At 36.5% G+C, this 25,281-nt stretch overlaps 1 protein-coding gene across 5 annotated transcripts; it reads right to left on the bottom strand.

The window, feature by feature from the left end:
- Positions 1-291: 291 nt before the first annotated feature.
- Positions 292-25,194, bottom strand: AIMP1 (aminoacyl tRNA synthetase complex interacting multifunctional protein 1). Of its 5 annotated transcripts, none has more exons than XM_015861433.1 (7): positions 25,065-25,194; positions 7,872-8,005; positions 6,955-7,068; positions 5,453-5,608; positions 3,810-4,021; positions 2,664-2,832; positions 292-1,448 (listed from the first exon to the last, which is right to left on the bottom strand). In XM_015861433.1, coding segments are annotated over exons 1-7 (954 nt in total). In that variant the 5' UTR covers positions 25,067-25,194; the 3' UTR covers positions 292-1,281. The 5 variants fall into 5 exon arrangements, with proteins under 5 accessions (XP_015716919.1, XP_015716918.1, XP_015716921.1 ...); XM_015861432.1 differs by having other exon boundaries at positions 3,810-4,024; XM_015861435.1 differs by lacking the exon at positions 25,065-25,194 and adding an exon at positions 24,684-24,702 and having other exon boundaries at positions 3,810-4,024.
- Positions 25,195-25,281: the final 87 nt, after the last annotated feature.

The raw sequence follows: 25,281 nt of genomic DNA on the forward strand, positions 1-25,281 counted from the left end.
TAATTATTCCCAGATACAAGTAAAATTAGCACAGTTAACTGTATAGGCACACACAGGACTTATCCAAAAAAAGAAATCTGTTAATTCTTTCTTTTGTGTTTGGTTCCTTTAAACCAAAAGGATCCTATCATTACCACTTAGATTTTATCTCCCAGCTTACTATATTAAGTTCAAAGCCTGTGAAATTCAGGTTGAGTAAGTTTCTTACATCAGAGGATAGAAAAGTGCTTACCATGTGAGTAGTTAGACAGCAGACAGTTAATTAAATAGTATATGCTGAAACATCTGAAGTGTTTCTGAATAGTTATTTCTCAAGTTTTATTGTGAATTGATCAGTAACGTTTACTTTCTGATTACTGAAAGGCAAGAGTTAAAAGGAGTAATTTAAGAATATCACCATAGTAGTTGTGCCTACTTAAAATACATTATTAGGAAATAATTGAAATAAAACCGAAAAAAAAAAATCAAAGCATATTTTGGACAAAATATTATTCAAAATATACATTAAAATGGGAAAACATTTGTGTGTTTTAAGCATTGAAAAACCAACTTCTTCCAACTTCTTCATATTGGACTACATTTTTTTGGCAATCTATTATCTAACTGTCCTTCATTAGTAACGTCCCTCTCTAGGAAGGAACAACTGAGATGAAAAAGATGAAACTCCAGAACTATTTTAGCAAAGCAACATATTTGATATATGTCATTTTGCATATTCTGGGGCATAAGGGGCCATAGTTTAATGCTCCCATCACAACTGTCTGCAGACTACTCAGAAAACACAGCCAAAAAAGAAGTTGCAGAAGTTTATAATAAATCTGAAAAATGCTTAAAAGGTCTGATACCGCTGAAAGATGACAAGAACGACGACACTTGCAGTCTTCTGACCAGCTGTTAGCACTGTACCTCTTGAACTGAGGTTAGCGCACAAGGAATAGGGCAGAAAGTTTTCCTTATTGAGATGCTCTTGATTCATGGACTCTCTTAACTTCTCAGTTACCTAGAAAATACACTCATCAGACTTCAGTTCCTCCATGAATGAACCCTGGTAATTGTCTTGAACACTGAGTGGTTAATAATTGCATAGAACACAACCTCAAAGAGGATAATAAGGAGATGAGTGAATTGTTAGTGTTGCAGGTATAGCATTACGTATCTCCAGGAAAAGAATCAAACAAAAAAAGGTATTAGACATGCATTTCAGAAGGTTATACACTCGTGTTTTTTATTGTGCTCGCATTACTTTCCATTTCAACACCCGAACAAGCAGCTAATAATCATTTATTTAATTCCACTGTTTGCCATGGTCTCTGCCCTGCAGACTCCTTTCCCTTTCACTTCAAATGGAACTCCTTTGTATGTAGCAACACACTGGTCATTGGTATGAAGATCAGGTTGGATTTGCTCCCAAATCTTCTTCTTGGGATTAAGTTCCTTCTCAGGATCCCCTGTTTCAAAACAAAGAATAACCTAATAGCACACAACACATAAGAAATACAAGAGCTCTATGTGAGCACACATTAATGAGAGCTTAAATAGAACTTCTGTATAAATTTTTAAGGGAAAGAAATATTACCTGTGAGTCTCAAAACAAATTCTTTAATTTTAATTAGGGACTGCTTAGAATCTGTCTCCAGATTATCTCTCAAAATGGTTTTTTATAGGAAAAAATACTGTAAGTAGCAGACCTTAACTCCTGTCTAAAAAAATCAAATTGTTGCTAGCTGTTGGTTTATAACATTTACTTGAAACCAAAAGGATTTCCAAGAATTAAGTAGAAGCAGACCATAACAAAATGTAAAGCAATACATTGCTTACTAACACACAGCTTTATCTATATCTTAATTTTAGGAATTAATACATTTTTAGAACTCACATCAAAGGAATCTGGCAGGTGCCCTTATAGGTGAAAAATACATTAAAAAAACAACAACAAAAAAAACCCCAAAAAAACCCAAGAATCAAACAGCAAATCCTAGATAATATATCCTCTCTGAGATTATCTCAGGTGAGCCACAAGTTCCTACAGGCAAATGACACGCTCTCTGTGTGAGCAGAAATGTCAAGTACTTCCTTCTTCCACTTATCAGTGTTCCCAGGAAGAGAAAAATCCGATTGGCTTATAGTACAAGGTGTATGCATCCAGTTTCTAGTATTCTTCAGTAGCTTCTGATTAACATACGTATACAAATTACACTAATTTCAACCTCTCATTTTCTTCCTTAAATGTTTTCAGTGAGATAATCTACTCCTGTTCTCATTTCTTGTAAAATAAATGGACTGCAATGTGCTTGATAGACAGCTGTGTTTTAGCTAATTGCAACAAGCAAATGTGTTTGTGCAAACATATGCAAAACAGAAACACTTATTAAGACTAACTTTTAAGAAACTGAATAGTTTTAATTCTACAGCACTGAGTCACTTCTAGGAGCATTTCCCTACATTTTCAAACTTTTGGTTGAATATTTTCAGTCCTTTATTTACACAGTTCTAGCATGCTAATAAAGAGTTTTAATATAACTAGTTCTGATGGTTTCAACCAAAATGCAACTATATATATATATATATAGTATTCTCTGCTTAAGAAGTGATGTCACTTTTGCAAATGTGAACCGTCTCCTGTTTCCTTCAGACTCCTTATTTTCCAAGTATCCACTGCTTACCTGGAAAACCTTCAAAAGTGATTCTGTCCCCAGGCACTGCCCCAGGTGGGGGAGCCAGAATTTCTACTTTTTCCGGGGAGCTGGCACACATCACCATTGCTTGAGATACTACTCCTCTCATCTTCGCAGGCTTCAAGTTACAGAGCAGTATTGCCATCCGATTCTGCATCTTGGGGAAGGAAAACAGAAGGATGTGAGTATTTAAACACCAAATGCTGTGGCATTTTGGGGTGGTGGGAAGAAGTAGGATATGACAAATTTCATTCTAACAAAAGAAATACAATGAAGATACTTCAACATATACAAGAAAAGCACAAAACAGATGCACAATTTTAATGCCTGCACACTAGTAACAACATCTAAACTGCTAAAGGGCTAATTTGTGATTGGGTAGAGAGAAAATGTGAAGCAACCTGACTCCCTTTCCCAGTAGGTATGTAAAAAGCTCAGGGGCAGCAGCTGCTTGGGGACTGGCTGGGCACTTGCAGGTGCTGAGGAACTACTTGCGCACCACTTGTTTTGTAAATATATACACACACACACACATTGTTATTGTCGTTACTATTTTTTCTCTCTTCCTTTTCTGTCTTAGTAAATAGTTTTTATCTCAACCTACAAGTTCTACTTTTATTTTCCCTCCCCACTCCACCAATTCCCTCCCCCATCTCATTGGGGGGGATGGTGGTAGTGGGGCAACAAGCAAGAGACTGTGGTTTTTAGCTGTCTGCCAGGTTAAACAACAGCATTAAGTGTGCATCTCTTTTCTTTTTCAAAAAGGAAAGCAAAGCTTTCAAAGGTCTAGATGGTGGTACAAACATTACTACCGACTGTCCACAATGTACTAGGAAACCTAAAGGAAGAGTCAGATCTGTTTGACCTAGGTGTATATTGCATACCAAAGGTATCAAAAAATAGAGTCAGAATAAGTTCCCAAGACAAAAGCACTGCAAGGAGAAAAGCCTGACATGAGGGATGGATACTTTTCCTTTTTTTTTGGCTAATGCTAAAGTCAACTCTCACCTCTTTTAGTTTTTAACTGTACAAATCTATTAGCAGAATCAAAACACACTTATTAACATACAACAGTCAATGGTCACAAGATACTTCAGGAAAGAGTGGTCTCTTGATGAATAATATTGTTAGTACCTGATCCAGGGGAACATATTTCACTAAACCACTGACAACAGTCCTTGGGCTCGCTTCTCCAACATCCACCTTTTCAACATACAATGAGTCTGCATCTGGGTGCTTTTCAGCAGTAATAATGCAGCCAACACGAAGATCCAGACGAGATACATCTACAGGTTTTGAATCACTACTTCCAGCAGCTTGCTGCTGTTTCTTCTCTTTCTTATCACCTATTGAAATTTAGTTCAAGAAATGTTAGAAAAAATAGCATAAGATCATGTTTATTAATGAGGTAAAAGTGAGCTATCATCTCAGAATCAAGCATATATTCAGTGTAAAATGCAAATGAACAGTAAAATTTAGCACCTCTGTTACTAGTTTCCAGAAAAGAATCACCTGATACCTTCCCATACAGATGGTTACTACGAGCAATTTCCACCCAAAGGCAGAATTGTTTTTTTTTTTAAATGAAGTCATACTAACTTAAAGCGTGGCTAACAAGCAAAATATGCTCTGGCAAAGTCCACACTGATAAGCCCAAGAGTACTGTTTTAATAATTTTTAATTACCATTAAGTTTTGCCTTATTGTTTCAACAAAAAATGAAAGCTAGACCAACACAAGTAATTGCATTACCAGTTCTTAATAACTGCTCCTGAGGGTGGGCTCTAAGTCACCCCAACTGCAGTGTTACAGTTGCAAAGCAACCCTTCCAGATGACCTTAGCTGAGGATATTTGCTCTACAAATGCAAATACACTGTTAAAAAGTGTATGCTCAAAGCTTACGAAATTCCACTGATAAATGCAATTACCCAACCACAACACAGATGTTTGCTATCACCTATACATACACTGTATACCATAAAACAGAAGTGAGGCAGTATTACACACACAGCTTGTTAGAAATTCTTTTGTGACAAGGAAGCTATATCCAGTTTACACAAATTGTCTTGTTTGAGTGACATTGATGATTAGAATGAACAATGATACATATAGTATAAAAAAAAAACATGTGAAAAAGTTGAAATAAGCAAGTGTGTTATTCTTTCAGCCAAACCAACTTAGCTATCACCATAAGTTAAATGCCCTTCATTGACCTAAACTAAATTTTCCTTCCTATGAGTGGGGCCAGAGAAGCAAATTAGATTATCATTATTCCAGAACAAAGCCAAAATTATATCATGTGCTCAAAGATTTGGGAAAAAAAAAAAGATTTTTTTCTTAATTATTATATTTTTGTTTTTGTTTAAATTAAGTAATAGCTCTTCAAAACTATTTCAGTTTATGTATGATCAAAAGTGCTAGCATTTACAGCAAAATATAATTAAGTGTAATACAGGTATATGTAATTAAAGATAAACTGTCTTTGATTATGGGGGTGAGGCTTGTTTCTCTGTTTCTGTGTGAACACAGGTGTAATTTTTTAAATAAGGAAGTTCAGTTATATTAAAAGAAATTTGGTATACCCCACTTAAGTAAGAACTTGCACCTTAACAGCCTTGTTAGCTTCAAGTTCTTCCAAGACTTTCAGAATTAACACGTGACTTTCCCTCATGCGACCATACGAGCTGCTTTTTTTGCCACTACCCAGAATGATGTAAAAGCACTTCCATAAATCCAACAGTTTCCATCCCTATTGCAATTATGAAAAAGCAAAATACCTTTTTTTTCTACTTTTTCCTTCTTTTTCTTTTCTTCATCTTCACCTTTAACATGATCTTTGGAACCAGATGATGCAACTGCTGTGGGCTGTGGAACATCTTCTGAAAACGAAGCTGTAGAAACGGTGGTACCAGAAGGAACTGCAACCTGTTTTACTAAGAATTAAGAATATGTAAATTAGAAGGGGTGCTAAAACTTGGAGAAACATGACATTTTAAGTTTCCGGTATAAATGAAGAAGTAGAGAAGTGAAAATTTTGCTTTAAACACCTAAAAACTCACAACTACTGTGCAGTCAAGTGAATTACAAAACCAACAACAGAACTCATTGTATATGTGATTATTCTGATGTTAAGAATGAAGGTTTTGACTACATATTTTTTAAACTGGGAAAAATGCTCTTCACCTTACTATTAATCTCATCAGATAAAGCATTAGAAATCCATTTCTTCTACCTCACACTCTTCAATGATCTCTTGTAACACATCATTGCATGGTGTAATCATCATTAATGTCTGAGCTGATGAATATCTCTGATAACTACATGTCACCATAGTTCTGCATTCTGCAAACATTCTTCTTCTTAAAAAATTAATAACTTTTCTGAAGAATTGAGCCTTCTTCAACACAAATGATTTACACAAGTTATTACTTCCTTATTTATTTTTTTAAATAGAACTTGTGATTTTGTTGCATGAACAGCTACTTGTCATTTAAATTGCTTCTTGTGGAAAGATAGTATCTCAAAAATCTGAGAAATAAAATGTCTTAGGGGATTATTTTTTAACATTCTATATTTGTCTGGTTGGTTTTACATAACACCATTTTCAGTAGGGATTTCAGTCAAGCTAGAACAAATACGAGACTAGGAAGAAGCATTAAACATATATCAGTTTTCATAGTATTATAAGAATTTACTGACATCATTCAAGATTATGGTTCATTATAAGAGGTGATGTCAGAAAAGACCATACAAAGAGGCAGTTCCACATCTGATGAAGATTTGGCACATACATCTATTATGCTTCCAGCTTACTAAAACATAGGAGGTAACTAACTTGTAATAGCCACTGAACCTAGGAAAATTCAGAGTTTATAAGAGATGTCATAGAAACACATACCAAAAGAAAAAGAAGTAAGATAGCACAAGACATGCAATCATCTGAATTGGAAGGAACCTATAAAGGCTATTTGGCCAACTCCCCTGCAAAGAATAGTAACACCTACAGCTCCATCAGGTTATGCAGAGCCTCTCCAGCCTGACCTTGGCTGTCTCCAAGGTCAGGGCAACCACCACCATCACTCCAGACAACCTGTTCCAGCATTTCACCTAACATAAAAAACGCTTTTCTTATATACAATCAAAATATTCCTTTTAGTATGAAAGCACTTCCCCTCATCCTATCACAACAGACACTGCTAAAGACTTTGTCCCCTTCAGGAACTAACTACACATCTAAGAACTAACTGGATCATCGTTTCCTGAAGACTTTTGTCCCCACCTCCATTTCGAATTTCAGCCTGAATCAGCTCTTGTTTCAGCCCTTCAATTTCTTTCTTCAGTTTTGCATTTTCTACACGGAGCTTCTTCTCTTCTCGGAGGGATGCCTGCAAGACTATAAGTTCACACAAAGTTAAAACAATTGGTTTGAATAATTAGCATTTACCACTTGGCATGTTAAAAGTTTTGTTAAAAAAAGAAATATATATATATATATACATACACATACATACATACACACACACACATATATACATATATATGTATATATATATATATGATGTGCCAAGCATAAAAAAAACCTTAAAAGAGCATATTACTAGTTGTATTTAAAGACCTACTTTTTCATTGGTTAAAACTGGCTTTAAAAAAAAAAAAAAAATCCACAATACTTTTATACTTGAGTTGCTTCTCAATATACTAATTTTTCAGTCTCCTAAATTGATTCCTAAGAGGAAATTCCAATGAATCTACTAAAAAAGGTTTGAACATCTTTGTAATATAGAACATCTTCATTCACTGATGTTGATTTATATGAACTATCAACTTTGGCACTATGATACTCTCAAGAGAATCCCATAGTGGTGAAAGGCAGCAATAGGAGCATGCCAATGCATGGTCTCATATCATTCCCAAATGCCTTTCTCTCCCCTAAAAAATAAAGTGTCTTATCAAATTACCATAATCTGTTTACGCCATCACTCTTTCATCCATGCTTTTGTATTTCAGAATAAGAAGCTTCAAAAAACTCACAAAACCCCAAGGCAATGAAGAGTTGCTACTATTACAAGCTTTATTTTAAAGAACTTAAAAGGCTGACAGCACTAATGAAGTTGTTCACATTCTGTAACTTTTTTCTATAAGCTTTTAATTTTAACCAGCTGGTTAACAGGTTTATCATAAAAGAGAATTCCTTACTAGCTTTCTCTTTGAGCAGAGCAATTTGCTGTTTGAGGTACTCAATAACTTGATCAGCCTCTGCACCCTTCTGCTCCAGTCGGTTCAGCACTGCATTGTTAGCTGCCATCTTCATCAAGTAGCGGGCTAAAAACCTAGACAAATAGCAGAGAGTTTAAAATTAATTACTTCTTAATATTATCTATGTTACATATCTTACTACAAGAAATAGATCTTAAAATCAGTTGCTAAGTAAGGAAATCTGTTATTTGAACAAACCGGGCTTCTACCTCCTAATGCAAAACCCTAACAAAAAGCAATATTAAACACAATCTGATGTTTGACAGCTGCTTTTAAGTATGTCAGAAAAAAAAGCAACTTTTCTTCCTAGTGCAGAAAACATTTTCTTGCCTCATAAAACAGGAAAAATTCCAGCTTCTGAATGAGAAAGGTCAAAATATATGAATCTATTCATACACAGGGAAACAAAAAGGGAAATAGAAGGGAAAAGGTTACACTATAAAACGTTTCCTCAATTTATCTGAAAAGTGTATTAACTGCACGCAGAATTTTATTAATAGTAAGAAAATCTCAGAAAAATCTCAAAACCTCTCTAATGAACAGATTCAGAATGTACTGAATTCTGTATACATTGTGGTTACACATACATTAAGGAGTTACTTATATTTAAGCAGAATCCATCAGCATTTTTACTCATCTCTGATTAATGCAACTTTTACTGCAGGTTTCTAGCTTCAGTTTTCATTTAGCACTAATTTTGTTCGTCTCATTTTATTTCCAATGAAATGGGAGTCCAGGAACCCAGGTAACAAACTCAAGAAACAAGAAATAGAGAACAACAGTTAAGTATAAGAGAACAAATAAATGCCGCCTAATTTTCTTTCAGGATATTCAACTTCTTTTATTGGTTTTCACTACTGATCCAGAAACAAGCAATGCCGTGTGTGAAATCCTTATGCAGAAAGAAGTGTAAGGACCATCTCCTCGGGACAACTAAGGCAATTTTAATATTCAAATTCATCTCTGCATTGAGAAAATATTTTTTTTTGATGTGCAACATGCAGGATCCATTATTCCTGAGGTCTAAAAAAAAACCCAAGCTCTTAAAAAAGGAAAAAAGCGACTCTAGTAAGTTACTGATTTAGATGTCAACTGGAAATAAACATAAAAATACTACAGCACAGTACAAAGCCTGGGGTATTACTGTCTGCATACCAATAAGTTCTCTCGCAAGCTACATACTCTCTCAGGGGAACACAATACTACCAGGGAAAACTCTGCCAATAACAACAGAGATGCTACTAAAACTTCAAAGTGAATGGAATTGGTACATTTTACAAGTTTTAGCCAAGTTGGCTAATGAACTGAAGATCTGGAAATAAAGTTACATGATTACAATGGGTAGACATTTTCCCACTTGTCAAATAAATTTCTGTAGACCTAGCACCGTAACAATAACACAAGGAATAGGTATTTCCGATGCTAATATAAAGAACCAAGGGGCCGAAACGAAATGCTGCGCAGGCACAAGAGCCCATAAAGCAGTGTGATAAAACTGTATCCAAAAAGGGCACGATTTTGTTTCTTTGTTTAAGATCCACCCTTGCTAAGAAACACAAAGCACATTCAAATCGTTACTATTGGAACAATCAAAGTTTACACTCTGTGGTCTACTTTTTCCCTGCCCCTTATTTCCTTTGCCCTCTGCTACTCTGTCCGTCCCAGAAGAAAACCCTTGGTGATGTACAAACTAGAAGAAAACCTGGAACAATATAACACAAAGAAAAGAATCATAACTTCTTACAGATAGATTTTTGTTTGATTATTTTCATGTTTGCATTACAGAAATCAATCCAGAGCCAACTGAAAGTAAAGTCACTTCTTACAGTTGTGTCTTACGGGCTGCTTTCCTTGCTCTAAGATAGGGTAAAACAGTTCAGAAATACAAGTCTTGAGTAGCTACAGAAGTGAGACAAGCCTTCTGACAAGAGTAGCTGCCTGGAATTACCTCGGTGTATTCAGCTAAGGGAAACCGCTTAACCTCAAAGCTCTGATTCCTACTTTGTTACCTGCAAGACCTCCTTTAGTGCTGCCTCCAAACCTACTATTTCCCAGTAATGGAACTCAATTACCAAATTAAATATGTAACTTCACAAATAACTGTAAGGGTTGTATCAGTACAGATATATCAGATTATTCCTCATCACTCTATTTCCTGACTTTAATGTGCTCCCTATCTTTTTACTTCTTCAACAGAAAGCACTGCTTGTTGTGGTCTCCAAAGTATTTGCAGTCTCCTAATACAACAAAACATGCATTTGTTTCCCAACAGCACCCAATGCAGGAGGTTCCCAAAAGGGAAAGGCTTTCTATAGTAAATCATATTACCTATAAAGCACAAACTACCCCAAAATGAGAATGTTTTATTCTAGTTTATCAGAATCGATGTAGACCTTAGATTACATTCAGATCAGAAAATGAAGAGATCGATAGGAGAATAGAAATCCAAACTTTGTTGCATCTTTTCAATATTATCTGTTCCCCCCCCCCCCCAACAATAAAATTAATGACAAGATTTAGAACAAACTCTAAAAATTGTTTTTGGAATCTATCCATGGTCCAAACATGGAACCAATTACTTTTTGCTATTGGAAAAGCAATCATTTAACCAAAAAACAGAAACTGGAAGCCAACTGACTCCCCAAACCTAAAATAATTAGCTCCAAGCATTCCATTTTCCAGCTGCAAGTTTTGTTTTTTCTTTCTTTTTTTAAAGCCAGAATTTTAAAGCTCTCAGCTTATCTTGCAATGCTTTTTAATGTCAGCACACAAAGAAAGATTACTAACTGTATGAGATCTGAACTGCAGGCTGCTGTTCCCTGCGTATGCACTGACCATATCTGTAGTGACAAGACAGCTTCTATTGTACCATTTTGAAGTCAGTAAGTTTTACACATCTTACAGGCATTTTATTTTTCATCTTTATTCTTTCCTATGGGTCTTGATGCTACACAACCAAGTGCATTCCATTTGCACCTGAACATATGTTGAGACGTGAAAAATGTCATATTTTGCTACAAATAACGTTAAAAAAAATCATCCCAACTACCTGTTCCTCACCTCTTCCTCTCCCATACATACACTCACCCACAGACAATCAGAGGCTGAACTGGCAGAGCTCACCACACCAGGCTCCAAAGCAGACCGGCCACTGGCCAGAGCTGAGCCGTGAGCAATGCTGGTTGTGCCTCTGGGAGAGAGGGATGCAAGAAAGGAAAAACTGCTGCACAACAGCACCTGGGAGAGAAGTTCAGCTGGTCATCGGTGTGAAACAACGACAAACAGAAAACAAGTGTTGACAGAGACATGTTTGCTTTTTGATTGAAATGCCCTATTCATATTAAAGCTTGTCATTCTAAAGCAGAACTTGTGGGATCAACCTCATTCTAAGAGTTACCAACAACACAAAGGTAATAAAACTTCTCCAGTGCTAAATATGTTTACAGCAATTTCTCTTAAGCTTTTGATCTTAAGTTTCAAGTAGTTCTCAAATGAAACTGCTTTGTTTCTTTCATGAGATGTCTCAAGATGCGCCAAGGGTTTCAGCTTGTATTGCAACATACTCTACTTTCTGTAAAAGACAAGTATCAACAACCTCTTTGTTTCTGCAAGAAGTGTGTTCAAAGACTTCTCTCTGAGCATCTTTTTCTGAAATGGTCATTTCTGGCAGACAATCTTACAAAAACCCATAAATGTAACAGAACATGCCAGCTGGTTGCCAGATTCTGCTTTCCCGTGCTTTGCACTTCCATGAACTGTCAGGACACGCAGCGAAGAAGATTTAAGAATCTCACATCACACCTTTTTATTCTGCAAAGTAAGGAACAGTAGTGATCAGATCAAAACAGAAGGAGAGTGAAGGTATGCTATCTTTTGCTCAATTGAAAGATTGCCGCAATAAAGATGTTCCTGAAAGATGAGAATATGGGGCAGCTTACAGCAGAGGCAGAATTCATGCTTTAAAGCACATTTTCTCTTATTGTATCCTCCTAATTCTTTATAAACTATTCTAGACCTGATGCTGTAAATACTTTTGGATAAGACCTGTGATATCTAATTTCATTTCACATTTTTTGGTACAGAGAAGGGCTTCATTTTCAGAACTACACAAATTTAAGTTCTTAAATAACAGAAATAGGCTATGGCCGATTACTTCCGACATCAAATCTTTATTTTCACTTGATTACCTCCCTGCTTCAGTCACAGAAGTACAGAAAACGTGCAGCAGCCCCAATTTGTCATTGGAGAGGCAATGTTCTATTGCATTTATCTGCACACCTGTAGAAGTGCTCTTCTATTGCTTAGACATTTTGGAAATCAAGTGCATTCAAGAAGTTTCAAGCACATGCCTTTTGCTACCGTTCAATTCTCTTCTCAAGATGTTGGATCTTGAACTATATTCTCATTCTTGTTACACACTGAGAAATGCACTTACAACACTTACACCCAAATACTCCTTCTCGGGAACAGCAGCTGCAAAGGAAGAAAGATTTTTTGGCATCAAGAGGCAGAAAGGAATCAGAATTACTTACCTGAAGTCACTATGATCACACACATTCTCGTCCATAGGAAAATATAATTCCCCAATTGCAAACTGAAGCAGAACAAAATGCTGTTCACAGAGCTCTCAAAACAAGAGGTTTAAAAAAATCTGCTTTTAAGGTCTTTATGCAAAATAAACGCAATTTTTGCATTGCTTGCAATTACTTAATGATCAAAACTCTTGTTTCTTAGTTCTAATATAGTAAGAAGCCATAATAAGCCATTCTAATATAATAAGAAGCCATTACACTTAAATATAATTTCACCTACACTGAAAAGACAATTACATATTAAGGTTTAATCCACCCATCTTTCACAAGTATTAGCTCTGCTCTGCAAGGAAAGAGCACAGGTTTTCCAAATCTCACACTGTCAAAGACTTCAAGACTAAAAACATGCTTTGAAATCCTAAACTAAACACATAAATGACCAAAAAGTACATCTCTACCTGTGCTTTTCTTCATACACAGCAAAGGAAACATAGAGAAAGTATTTCTGGCAGAATGATGGCAAGCTCTTGAACAGCAACAACTAGCAACGATAACATTTAAAATGAAGCCGGACTGTTTACGATGCCAACATTTGGAGCATTATTCATCATTTCAGCGTAACACTTCAAAAATCAAGACATGATCACTAAGTCACAACAGAAACTCATTTTTGACTCACTGTAGTAGATCAGCGATCACCTACCAGGCGCTAGAAGTGTAAAACATCAAATGAAACTTTAATTATTGTCTTACACTTTGCTAAAAGAATAAATTCTGCTTTTGATATGATAAACAAGGAATTACAGCCTTAGTCATAAAAGAATGCTGTAAAGCAAGGAATAAAAAGTTTTGCAGGCTTAGTGCAAACAGACTTAAGAATTCTATTTTCTTTGTTCTGCCCGACAAGCAATTGGTTTGACTGCGGCTTTAAACACTTGAATAGTCCAAGTCTTGTTATTATTATTGTTGTTATTTTTGGAGCACTTAAGTACACTTTTTAAAGTATTCATAAACTATAAACAAATGTGTAGCCCATACTGAAAGCAATTTGCCAAGCAGCAAATCATAAGGCACAATCGTAGATTTCTGCCATATGTTATTTCAACTCACATTTTTGTACTGAGACTCAGAATAATTACTTTGCAGATTTCCAAACAACTAACATGTCTAACACCATCCATCCAAGAAGCAATGCCAGCCCTAGGAAATGATTTGCTGGCTCTGGAGACTACAGTTGAACCCTGATGGCTGCCAGATAAATCAAGCTCAATCTCAGCTGCAGACAGGTCCTTTAGTAGTCCTAAGAGCTTACCCCTCCCTATTTTAAAGGGCTGGAAAGAGTAAAAACACACAAATCCAAACCTCTGCGTATTGAAAAACACAGCATGAAAAAAATACATGCATTTAATGGGATGGAACGTAGTACAAGAAGCTCAACCACTGGTATCAATTTTGAAGCAAGTTACTCAAGAATATTTTTAAATATGAAGACAAGTCACTCTTGAAAGAGAAGGATGTACCAAAGACAAATAGAACTAAAACTATCAGAAGGAATGCATGGAAAAAAAAAGTCAATTCTTTGTTATGACAAACAAATGCAAAAGCACTAAATTCTTCCTTTAAGTGCATCAAAACAGGCTTAATCTGAATTCAAGTGAGTTTTTCAGATCTGTATAGTACAGATAATTAGAAATAGAAGAAAAATAATATTTCAATATTTAGCGCAAGCTTGCATTTCAAGATAGAGTAGATACTACAACGTTAATTAACTGCATCACATCTTAATTCTCCACAGCTGTAGCACTCAAAGGTTTAAGGAAAGTGAAGAGTAGCTGCAGTTTCATTTATATTCTGTCCACAAGCTTGGGCAAAGTTTTACTACTGACAACTTCCAAATTCCAAATGCTCTTCATGCTCTCTCATATGTCTAAGCAGACACCCCAAGGATTAAACAAAGCAGAGACATGACTACCAGGAGCAGGTTTAACTGTCCAGGTTAGGACAAAAGTTATGAGATATGGATGTCATTTGCAACAAGATTCCTCACAGCTACCAAAGATTTTTCAGTATCAATAAATACTTCATAGAAAGTTATACGCAGCTTAATTTTCTAAGCAGAATGGCCAGTAATTCTTGGGTTGCTCGAGAAAAGAACCTTCTCTGCACTGCTTGAATTCAGCTCCAACAAATTACGCGCCCACTGCATCTGCCAGGTCCCCTGGAAGTTCACCAGAGATTCATCTGGCTGTGCTTTACAGCACAGTCTGAAATTTAAGGAGCAGCTTCTATGCCAGAACAGCTGGACAACTTCATGGACTTTTTCAGCAGTGTCTCTCTTTTGGATCTTGCTGCATTAATGTTTTAATAGCACTATAAGAATCCTACAGTAAACGATCACCACGTGCAGAAGGAATTCTTACATAACTCCTGCAATGAAAAAGATATAACTTGTACATTTATTTCTTTATAAAAGCTTAGTTTTCCAAAGCACCGTGTATCCAATGGATACCGCTGCATTAAAATAAATAAAAAGTAGCTGCTATGCATGTCTCAAAGTATCCCCATAAAACTTCCTTGACAGGTGATGGACTTCACAATTACACACACATATGCTTATACACTCAGAAATATAAGTGGACTCAGCTGCATCTGAGCAAGTCTGCAGGGTCAGCAGATGCCACAGAAGAACTCCAAGAATCTGTACTGCTGCTCATCCTCTAGGGTTTTACAGGGGAGTGAAAGCTTTAGATTACTATCATAACTAGAGAGTAAAATACCCATAATTCAGGCAGATTGCACCGTATTTCTGCATCTTCTGCCACCTGTTGATCACGGATATTTTTATTGTTTTCTGTAACTTTATACTAAAAAAAAGTGACTGTTCACACTACTTGCCTAAGAACATGCAAAGCTGTCATAATAAGGTCAATAAGATATATTTACCCCTCTCCCATGTTTGTTTGAAAACATACATATTTTTAAAACACTTCTCCAAATCCACTCTTTTTCTTTTGGGTTTGCCTGGGCAATACATGGCAAAAAACTTAACCACCAAAAAGTCACCTTACAGGCAGCCTTTCCTCAGAAGCACGGAGAGATTGAAAATAAAAAGCATAATTCAGCAAAGTACCAAATGTTTGCAAGGGGTGCAAAGTCACTGTACTGACTGGACACTAAACAGGATGACTGACTCTCTTTTCAATTTAGAGTCATGAAATTTCATTTCTTAAGTCTCCTAATGGCAAAAAGGTGCCTGCTAATCATCTTACAAAGTTCAACTGCTACAACAGGGATTCTTGAAAGTCTTTCACCTCAGTACTAGCTTTTCACCATGTAGAATTAGTATTTTGTAGCAGAGCTAAGATAAAGCTGGATTTAACCGTTCCACAAATGCAAGCTCAGAGGTTAAAAATAATCATTATTCACTCACAAAAGCATTCAGCAGACACCATGCAGATACACAGCACGAGGATCGGTGCTCTCAAACTACAACTGCATTAAGAATTGCTTGTATTTACTGAGGCAGAAATCCCTGCTATTCTTTTACGTGAGCCAAATAAAGGCTGAAGAAAATTAAACTCAAAAGCATGCATGTATGTGAGTGCATGTCTGTATATCTGTGTAATCAATGCAAGAACGATGGCAAATGTTATTTAAAAGGGAGCAACGAAGCTGCCTTGAAAGAGAAAAGCAAAAGCAGTCAGTCCTTACAGACCTTTGAACTCACATCACAGATTCATATTTACCTAAGCTAACTTCCCACACACGTTTGCCTCCCTCATTTCATTCATCACACAAATAATTGCACTTTCCAGAGTTGAATTTCATCACTTAGTAAAGCAGAACAATATTTTAATGAAAATCTTTCATAAAGATACTAACTTAGCCAGTGCAGAGAAAAGTTAATTAGCTGTGGAGTGAAAAGCCTAAATGAACTTTCAAATCTAAAGTGGGTTGACAACCACTAATCCTCAACAGCCAGAAGCGGTTACAGGTCACTTGAAATGCATGTTACTATAGTATATACCACCTCATATTCTCGAGGTCAGATCCAAAACACAGGTCTTTCCCTTTAATCACATGCATAAAGTTACAATTCCTAGCAATTATCTCCACACATAACTACTAGGTATCACAGCTAACTACTCTCCCTTCTGGATCAACAGCTTTAACTTTCTCCCTACAGGAGAAAAAAAAAGAAAGAAGTTGGAAGAAAAAGGTTTTCAGAAGATTTCCATCTGTGCAAATGAAGACTTTTCTATTCTTAGCATGAAAAATCCCACCAAACTTCTGTACAAAGACTGTACAACAACTATCAATAATTTCCAAATGAAGGCCAGGAAATAACCATGTAAAGAACACTTGGAATCACAAATGATAGCTTTGCTGCTGCTGAGATACAAAAAACAAATGGAACAGCATTATCTTAATACACAGCTACATCACATCCACTACTGATTTTAAGCAAAACTTTACAGAAAAATGCCCTTCACATGTATACAAAAAACATAACCAACACTTTCTCACTTGTTCAGCAAATACTTACATTTCAGTTTTTTAAGTTTTAAAATGAGAATCAATTAATTCTTATCAACAGAAATCCACTGTTCAGATTTTATATACTTAATTTCTACACTACATCAGCTGCCCAAACTGATAAATTAAATGTAAACCCCATGAAAACAAACAGTATTTTTATATATACACATATATATATAATAAACCATTTGGATGTGGTGCTCAAGGACATGGTTTAGTGGAGGGCTGTTAGAGTTAGGGTAGTACGGTTAGGTTGTGGTTGGACATGATGATCTTTAAGGTCTTTTCCAACCTGAGCTATTCTATTTTACTTACTAGTCACTCTAGCTGACTTTCCTATACCACAAAGAGGGCCATCTTGAAGCACCATCCTTCAAAAGATCCAAAATATCTTCTATGTTCTAAACTGGAGGAGAAGATCAACAGTTTCTTGAAGCACCTTCTACCATTCCTTGGGCAACTGTAGCTCTTAAAGTGCTGTGTCCGTCTTCTTCCCTGTGTTAATTTAACACTAAACGTACTCACGAATTGCTTCTCGCAAAAAAAGTTCATGCACTAGTACAGAAAAGAACTAGAACTTCTGAATCTTATTATCTATAAACATTTAAGCACCATTTAAGAAAAAGCACAGCAAAAATTGCATCTTTTCACAGTATCAATAAAGTTATCTGTTTTGAAATTATTGCCTTCTAAGTGGATCAGAGCTCTTAAAACTTATAGGATACAAGTTATGTTTTCCATTCCAAGCCTAGACCTGCGCAGAGCAAGAACAAAAAAAAAACCCAAATATTTTGTGTTCATCTTGGACATGAAAAGCAGTTACACCAGCTACTAAGACTGGCAGTATCCAGAAGTAAAATCCTTGAAACAGCTACAAGTGACTGGCAGTTTTTCATCTACGGAGTCAACACTTCTTGTTTCCATAGTTTACTATCGAGCTAATTGTGATTTCACTGTAACCTAAATTTATCTCCCAAAAAAACCCCAACCATTTAAAATAATTATTTTAAAATCAAATAACCTGTTATAAGAATTTCAAAACATGTAAATTCGCAAGCAAATTCTCAGTAAAACTTAATTATGGAGAAAGTAAAGGTAACTCGTGCAAAGGAAAAATAAGTTCTTATTGTTAGTGTTATTTTATAGATGGCCACATGGATGTGAAATTACTTACCCACTGTGATGTAGCAGGGTAATTCAACCCTTAAGAACAGATTAATTTCCCCGATGTACAATTCAGTGTCATATCCTAGTTGGCAATGGTGACTTCCTCTATATGTGACTGTTACCAATTACCAGACCACTTCACACAGAAGGTTTCAAAGCTTACAGGAGAACGAGCAAGAATGTGAACTTACAGCCTTAACTCCAGAGCAGCTGCTACTAAGCCTAACATAGTCCCTTTTACATGCCATGTGCAAACATGTATGCTCCTGAGGGAATAACAGTCCCTAGCTGCTCCAGCCCACTGAGCTGCTGAAATGATTTGCTCACTTATCTTCTGAGTCTGAAATACTATGCCACTACAAAGCTGTATATTAAAGTGTAATTGAGAAACACTCTGGGATAGAAACAAGATCCAATAGCCATGGATCGTTTCCGAGAGGGTCCTGAAGTAAGAGCCTAATCTTTAAACTATCAATCCATACACAGTTGATGCTATGTTGGGAAAGCTCCTGATGCGAAGGAAATGGAAATAAAAGTCTTCTGTAATGGAAAATCTTATGCCAAAAAATTGCACCAAATGATCTCAAGAAGAGATTTGTGAACACAAGGCAGTTTTTAGAGATGTTTTATGCATTGCCAACTGCTTTCAAATGTAAAAAGCATCTCAGAATCTGTCTGCCTTCAGATAATTAGGATATGAGACAACACACCAGGGAAGCAGTTATGAGAGGAATTCAATTTTCCTCTAATCCAACACAGAATCTGTCAGGCTTTTTTTCCTCCAGCATTTGGGGGGGCATAGGGGGGTGGGAGGGAATGGGTTTTTACACATGAAGTGCATTTAACTAATGATCAGTAAATACAGTATAGATGGCCTTCCAGCATTAGTGCTAGTCCAAGCTTCCCCACTGTTTTTTGGACACAAAGGGCACTCCCTAGACTGTTTAATTATATAAGATTGGCACAAGAACTTGAGAATTCTATACAAAAATGTGAAGTGTTACAAAATAGGAGAGCTAAGTTAGCAGAAAGTGGCTCTTTCCTAGAATGTTTCTTTACTCATTACACTTTTCAGGCAGGAGTTCTATGAAATTAGCATTTCGTTAGAGTACCATTAATAATTTTCTTTAGAAATAGAGAATATCAACAAGCAATAACAGCTACTGTTACAGACCTTCACCAATGAGCTCAAACATCAAACATCATAACTCTCTAAATCATGTGCAACTTTTAGAAGAAACCTTAGCCTTCAACTCCATAGGCAGAGATGACACTCTCGTCAACTCACTTATTCATTACCTCAGTAGATAACGTTATTAACACTAAAGATTTTCTCAGTTTCTCTGAGAAAATGAAAAAGGCGCCCCTTAAGAAGTGTAGATTTTATGGCTGGCAGCCACAAGGGAAGTATATCTACATAGAGACAACTTCCTTTAGAGTGGTGAGCCCTGATCCTTAGAAAGGGAGTAAGTGATGCCTTCTTTATTGCCACATTTTGACTGCTACCTTTATTGGGTTTAAAGCAATACATTTCTTGCTGCCTGTCCCTACAGTGGATGAGATTTGTTAAGTTACAGAAGAAGAATAGAGCCAAAGACAGTCAAGAAAAATATACAAAATCATCAAGACAGAAATTCCTTAGTGGTATCATATCACTGCTAATGATGCTCAAGATTAGCCTATAAGAAGCCACATTAGGTTACTGAAGTAAATCAACTAACACAGCAAAAGAAATACTTATAAAGACACAAGTAAGTAACTGAATTGCTCTTTTTTAGTTTCTCATTTGAACCATTTGATCTAGCCCATTCATTTAAACATACCGAAAAACTGAAATTCTAAATATTGCTATAAGCTAGTGATACAAAAGTAAGAGAACACTAAAGTCTGAAACAGCCACCATGTGTTGGTCTTGATAGATATCCCACTTTTAATATGATTTATTTAGGAGAATAAATTAAAAAAAAAACAACATAAATTAAACTGATATTTTTGGGAGGGTTGGACCATCAACCTGATATTAGAGAATATCATCCAGGAGAAGGCCATGATTGGTATTATAAGCTACTGTTCCTAGTATGGTGAGAACTGATAACATCTAACCATGTTGTATTATAAGCATTTGTCAGAAGCTGAGTATGCCTTGACTCTCCTGATATAAATCTGAATGTGTATATTTGTACTCAAAAGAACATAGAAACATTCTCAAAATAGGGGGAGCTATCAAGCTACTCAAGTGAACACAGTGATAAAGTGCTTTCTCTCATTCTGTCTGTCAGATGTAGTTCACTGACTGGAATTGGAAAGGCCACATTTTTCAAGAGGGAAATACCTGCCTGAAAAACACTTTGTGCCTCTTACATACTCTACTATTTAATGTATCTATGGCTCAGTCACCCACTGATCAGTTAATGTAATACCACACCACAAACATTAGAGGACTACAAGCTCTTATCTGGAAATCTATTCCCTTAATGTTTTTCTTCCCATCACTTTAAAAAACACAAATCTGTTCAGGCTTGTAAATTCTCTACAAAAGAAGGTAGGAGACAGGAGGAGGTAAAGGCAAGACAAGCAGGAAAGCTTTCTATCCGTGTTTTATCACAGACAAAATGTCCCAGCTGCTCAATAGGCTTCCCAAGCGACACGCACATTGTACTCATGAGTATCAAGACCCCCCACAATTGCCTCAGATGTGCTTTTGTTCAGATTCTCCTATCCCTTAACTTTTTAAAGACACTTCAAAGGAGATCAAAAAGCATGGGAGAAGTTGTTTAGTCTATAGAAGAGAAGATAGACGGGAGACTTGGTCTCCCTTCTTCAAACATAAAGGAAGCTGGTATAAGAACAAGACTAAACTGTTCACCAGGTCTACTGCAAACAGGAAGAAGCAAGGAAGATTTAAGTTAGACATTTGGAAAACTTTCAAGTAAGAGCAAGGGACTAAACAGATTGCCTATGTAAGTTGTGGAATATCCACCATGGGAGAGTTTTAAAAACAGGTTAGGCAAATGCATCCAAAGCAAAGTAGGTATAACACATAGATGAGAATGAACTTGAGGTCTGCTGCTCCCTCTTGCTAAGGTATTTTCATTACATTATGTATTAGAAAAACAATGACATTTTCCTCTTTATATATCCCAGTGTTTTAACTTTTTAAAAAAAGCAGTAAAATCTACCTTTGTAATATTGTGTTATTTTCCTGCATTCAGGTATAGTAACAGGGAAGAACAAAACACATTGAAGATTTGCTAACTGTGAAAAACAAGAAAAATAAATCACTTGTGAAATACAACATCAAGGTGTTACTTTCATATTCTGAAGAAACTGATATATAAATTAATTTGCAAATGTGTGATGCTGGTGAGCAGATTACAACATCCTTACAAGGGCAGGACAGGCCCTGCTGTGGGAAGCCACTATCCCATACCTGCGAGGAAAAAAGAACCTGCTGAGGGCTGAGCCTGAAGTGTCTTGCAGCCACAGTGAGCAGAAAAAAGACTAGCTAGTCTAAACACTACCTTATAGGGCTTTTGTTGTTTGCCTGACGTGCACACAGAGTAGGCACATGCTCCAGTGCCGAGGTCAGCACCACACACAGAAGTCTAATGACGGATGCAGCTTAAAATAGACTAAACTCTTTAAAACACTGAAGAGACATCCTCATTGGACAGATATTTAATAACAAAAAAGTTATAATCAAGCCTCTCTTAATGAGAGAAAGCAGTTAGAAAGTTCATATTAGAGCTGTATCAGCTTTATAGGTACACTTGCAGACAGGCAGAGGAACATTATTACTGGTTTGTACAGAAAAACTGTTTTTAATAGACTGCAAGTTAAGAGCTACACAACAGTTCTTAACATGATCTTTTTCCTATCACATCTGCCTGGTATATGAGCAAGAGTGGTTTATAGCCAGTCTGTTACCATTTCAATCACAGAGCATGTGCTCTTAGGTACAGTTCTAGCATTTCTGGTTTCTTCCTAGAATTTTATCTGGATTTCTTTAAAAGGGCACCTCTCAAAAGGAAGGGTGTAAGTAAAATGTCCCATATCACTATAATCTTCCATGCTATATTTTTTTTATTTAAAGAATCACCCTAGCTCTCTTACCATCTTCTAGACAAACAGAAGACAGCCTTGCAATACTAATGAGACTACATAATGCCTACTCTGTGTCAAAAAAACATATGTTGTTGATGGATGACACATCAAGCTCTTAATTTGGGTTCTTTCATACAGGTTTTGTAAGACTAAGACAGCAGCAGGTATGTTACAGGGCTCATGCTAATTCTAACCAAATGCATCATTGTCAATGCACATCTGAAGTCCTAATGCAGCAGCCAATTTGTTTTCCAAAAGAAAATGGGGACAACTGATGACTTCCTGATCTGTAGACACTGAGCCTACCCAGTAAACCTTTTTTCTTTAAAGAAAAGAACCTCTACATACATTAAAAAAGTTCAAAAGGCTGCTTTGAGAAGAATCCAAACCTTTCTCAGACTGTATTCAATAACGAGCAAAGATGGTTTTTACTACACTGGAGGGAGAAAAAGAAAAGCTTAAAAAAAAAAGTGCTATCAGAGGAACATTCTGCTACTATTTAATACTAAGGTAACCATGGAAATGGAATCTAAACATTCATTTCCCCAAACCCAAAGGGCAAATATGGCAGGAAACGTAACAAGGGAAATGTATCTTGGTGATGGTAATAAGAACCATACAGGTAAATGTTTGGAAGGAAAACTAAACAAGTTACCAGGGTTTCTCTGCAGGACTGCAGTCGCAGAATTCCTATCAGCTGAAGAAACTGGATATGCTATTTACTTTGTTCATGTCTGATGTTCATAGCAGCTGTCTTCTATGCTGGCCATTCCTTTTTATCTGCGTTGCCTGGCATTTGAAATTTTTTAGGTTTTAGAAAACACTTCCACAGAAGAGACAAACGTGAATGAAATCTGTACATGTGTACATCTGTTACATGAAACCAAAAACTCCTAATCAGAAAAGCTCAAAAGCATGACACAGCAGATTCCTATTGCTCCACACTTGATCATTCCTTCTCCTGAGTGAGCTTTACACTCACTTCTACTATATAAATATATTTCACTGTGCTTTTAGGCATTTATAATGCTCTTTCCATCCTCTGAAGTTGGACTATGTTCTCCAGTTCATTGAGAATTTACTATTTGCCAACTACTCAATGTCATTGAGTATTTAAGTCTCCAAAGTTAATGCAATTTCTACAGTATACTGAGAAGCAGACATATATTCCACTAGCAAAACAACACAGTGGTTGAGTCAAAAGAACTAGGGAACGTAGTGAGCTTGAAAACAAACAGCATGAAACAAAAGCCAAATTAAAGATAAATTATAAAAATAAAGATAAATTAAAAAGTTCTTCCTTGCATGAAGGTCAAATGTATGATGAAGTAAGAATTACTAACAGCCAGGAAATTCAAAGGAAATCCATGGATAGACCCATGCTAGTACCCTTATGATTACTTTTTACATAGGAAAGAATCGGTCCACGTACAACTAGGATAAAACTCATGTCCTGTTTTGCAACGTATTACATTCTTGTCTTGAAAATTTAAGATCTATTCCTCACTCCAATACCATTATTGATTTTGTGTCCTCCAGAATATACAATATACTTCTACTGCTTTCTAAGAGCTTATATATTTATAAATATATATAAGTATCACATTAATATGATGAAAGAAACAAAACCAAAAAACTCCACAAACAAAATCTGCTGAAGTTAGTTATAAGGGTAACTTTGGCTAAATTCAGTCTACAGCCCCATACATCTTTAGGCTTCACTGCTGACAAAACATCAAAGCAATTCAACAATATACTTCTTAAAATCATTTCAAGCCAGGATTATTGTAACAAGAACATACTGTTAAGATGAGAGAGGAAAATATGTCAAGCAAAGATCCCTTAGGCTGGATATAAAAGAAAACACTTTACCAATTATTTGATAAGATTTGTTTAAGGGGAATTTGTCACTAAGGCCCACAGAGCATTTAAACACTGTAACCCTTAATAATATTCGACATTGAAAAGCAGTTTTAGTACTTTGGTTTTGTTTATACAGATTTGTGGTTTACTTTCCAACAGGTCTGTGAAATAATGTATTATTATTTGAACATAACTAGAACAAGTGAATGAAGAAGGCATATGAAAATGAGGTGGTATATTTGATCACTGCTTTGAGTTACTACAGAACTCATGTAGAGTATCCTGAACCACACCTATCAGTGAACCACAATGGAAATATTAAAAAAAATCTGAGTTAAAGGAATAGAAAGAGCTGGAAATGCAAGGACAACTTAGTAGCTATTTTGCAAAATGAAGAAAATACCACTGCAAGTCATTGAATTCAGCAGAAAGGTGGTTACTATTTAGCTCAAGGTGTACGGTATTCCAATAATTCTGCCACACAACACTGGTGGTATGCTGCTAATGTAACCTAACAAGTAATAAACCATAAGCTCATCCTTCTTACCAACTCCACGCTTCTCCGCAAAGAGTCAGGAGCTGCAGGTTAAACCCTGCAAGTATATCTAATGACGACAGTATGCTGTTATACTATATTTCTCTCGCTGAAATCTCCACACAGACACCGAGAATCTATAGATTTGGCAAAACAGAAGGAGTATCTCCTTCTCATTCAGACACCAACTCCTATGCACAGCTCAGCAGGCGCTCTGTGGCCTCCAGGCGCTCACAGCCCTGGAGCTGCTCCCTCCCTACAGACATCCGGACCCGCAAGGCCACCCTCCCGCACACATGAAGCCCCGACGGCACCTCCCCACCTCCAACCCTCGTCCCCTTCCACAACACACCGCCCGAAAACCCTCTCCCCGCCCCGCAAAGCGACACTCACATCAACCGAGCCGCCACCGCCGCACTGCACGCCTCGCACAGGGAGGAAGCCCATTGGGGCTGCCCTAGCAAGAGCCTGAAGCCTCCCGGTAAAAGCCTCGCGCTTTGGAAGCCCTCCCCATAACTCAACATCACAAAGGAAAAAGAAAAAGTGATTATTTGTGGTTATATTAATTTTTAAAGGCCTAAATAAAAGGAAAACTCAGGCATTTCATAGG

Source organism: Coturnix japonica, chromosome 4, assembly GCF_001577835.2.
Source record: "Coturnix japonica isolate 7356 chromosome 4, Coturnix japonica 2.1, whole genome shotgun sequence".
Classification (NCBI taxonomy): domain Eukaryota; kingdom Metazoa; phylum Chordata; class Aves; order Galliformes; family Phasianidae; genus Coturnix; species Coturnix japonica.

Excerpts from the sequence above, each read along its gene's own strand:
- AIMP1 (XM_015861432.1), bottom strand. Across the intron at positions 7,069-7,871 it reads TCTGCTCAAAGAGAAAGCTA|TCTTGCAGGCATCCCTCCGA; the intron begins GTAAGGAATTCT and ends GTGAACTTATAG. Across the intron at positions 5,609-6,954 it reads GGCTGAAATTCGAAATGGAG|TAAAACAGGTTGCAGTTCCT; the intron begins GTGGGGACAAAA and ends CTTAATTCTTAG.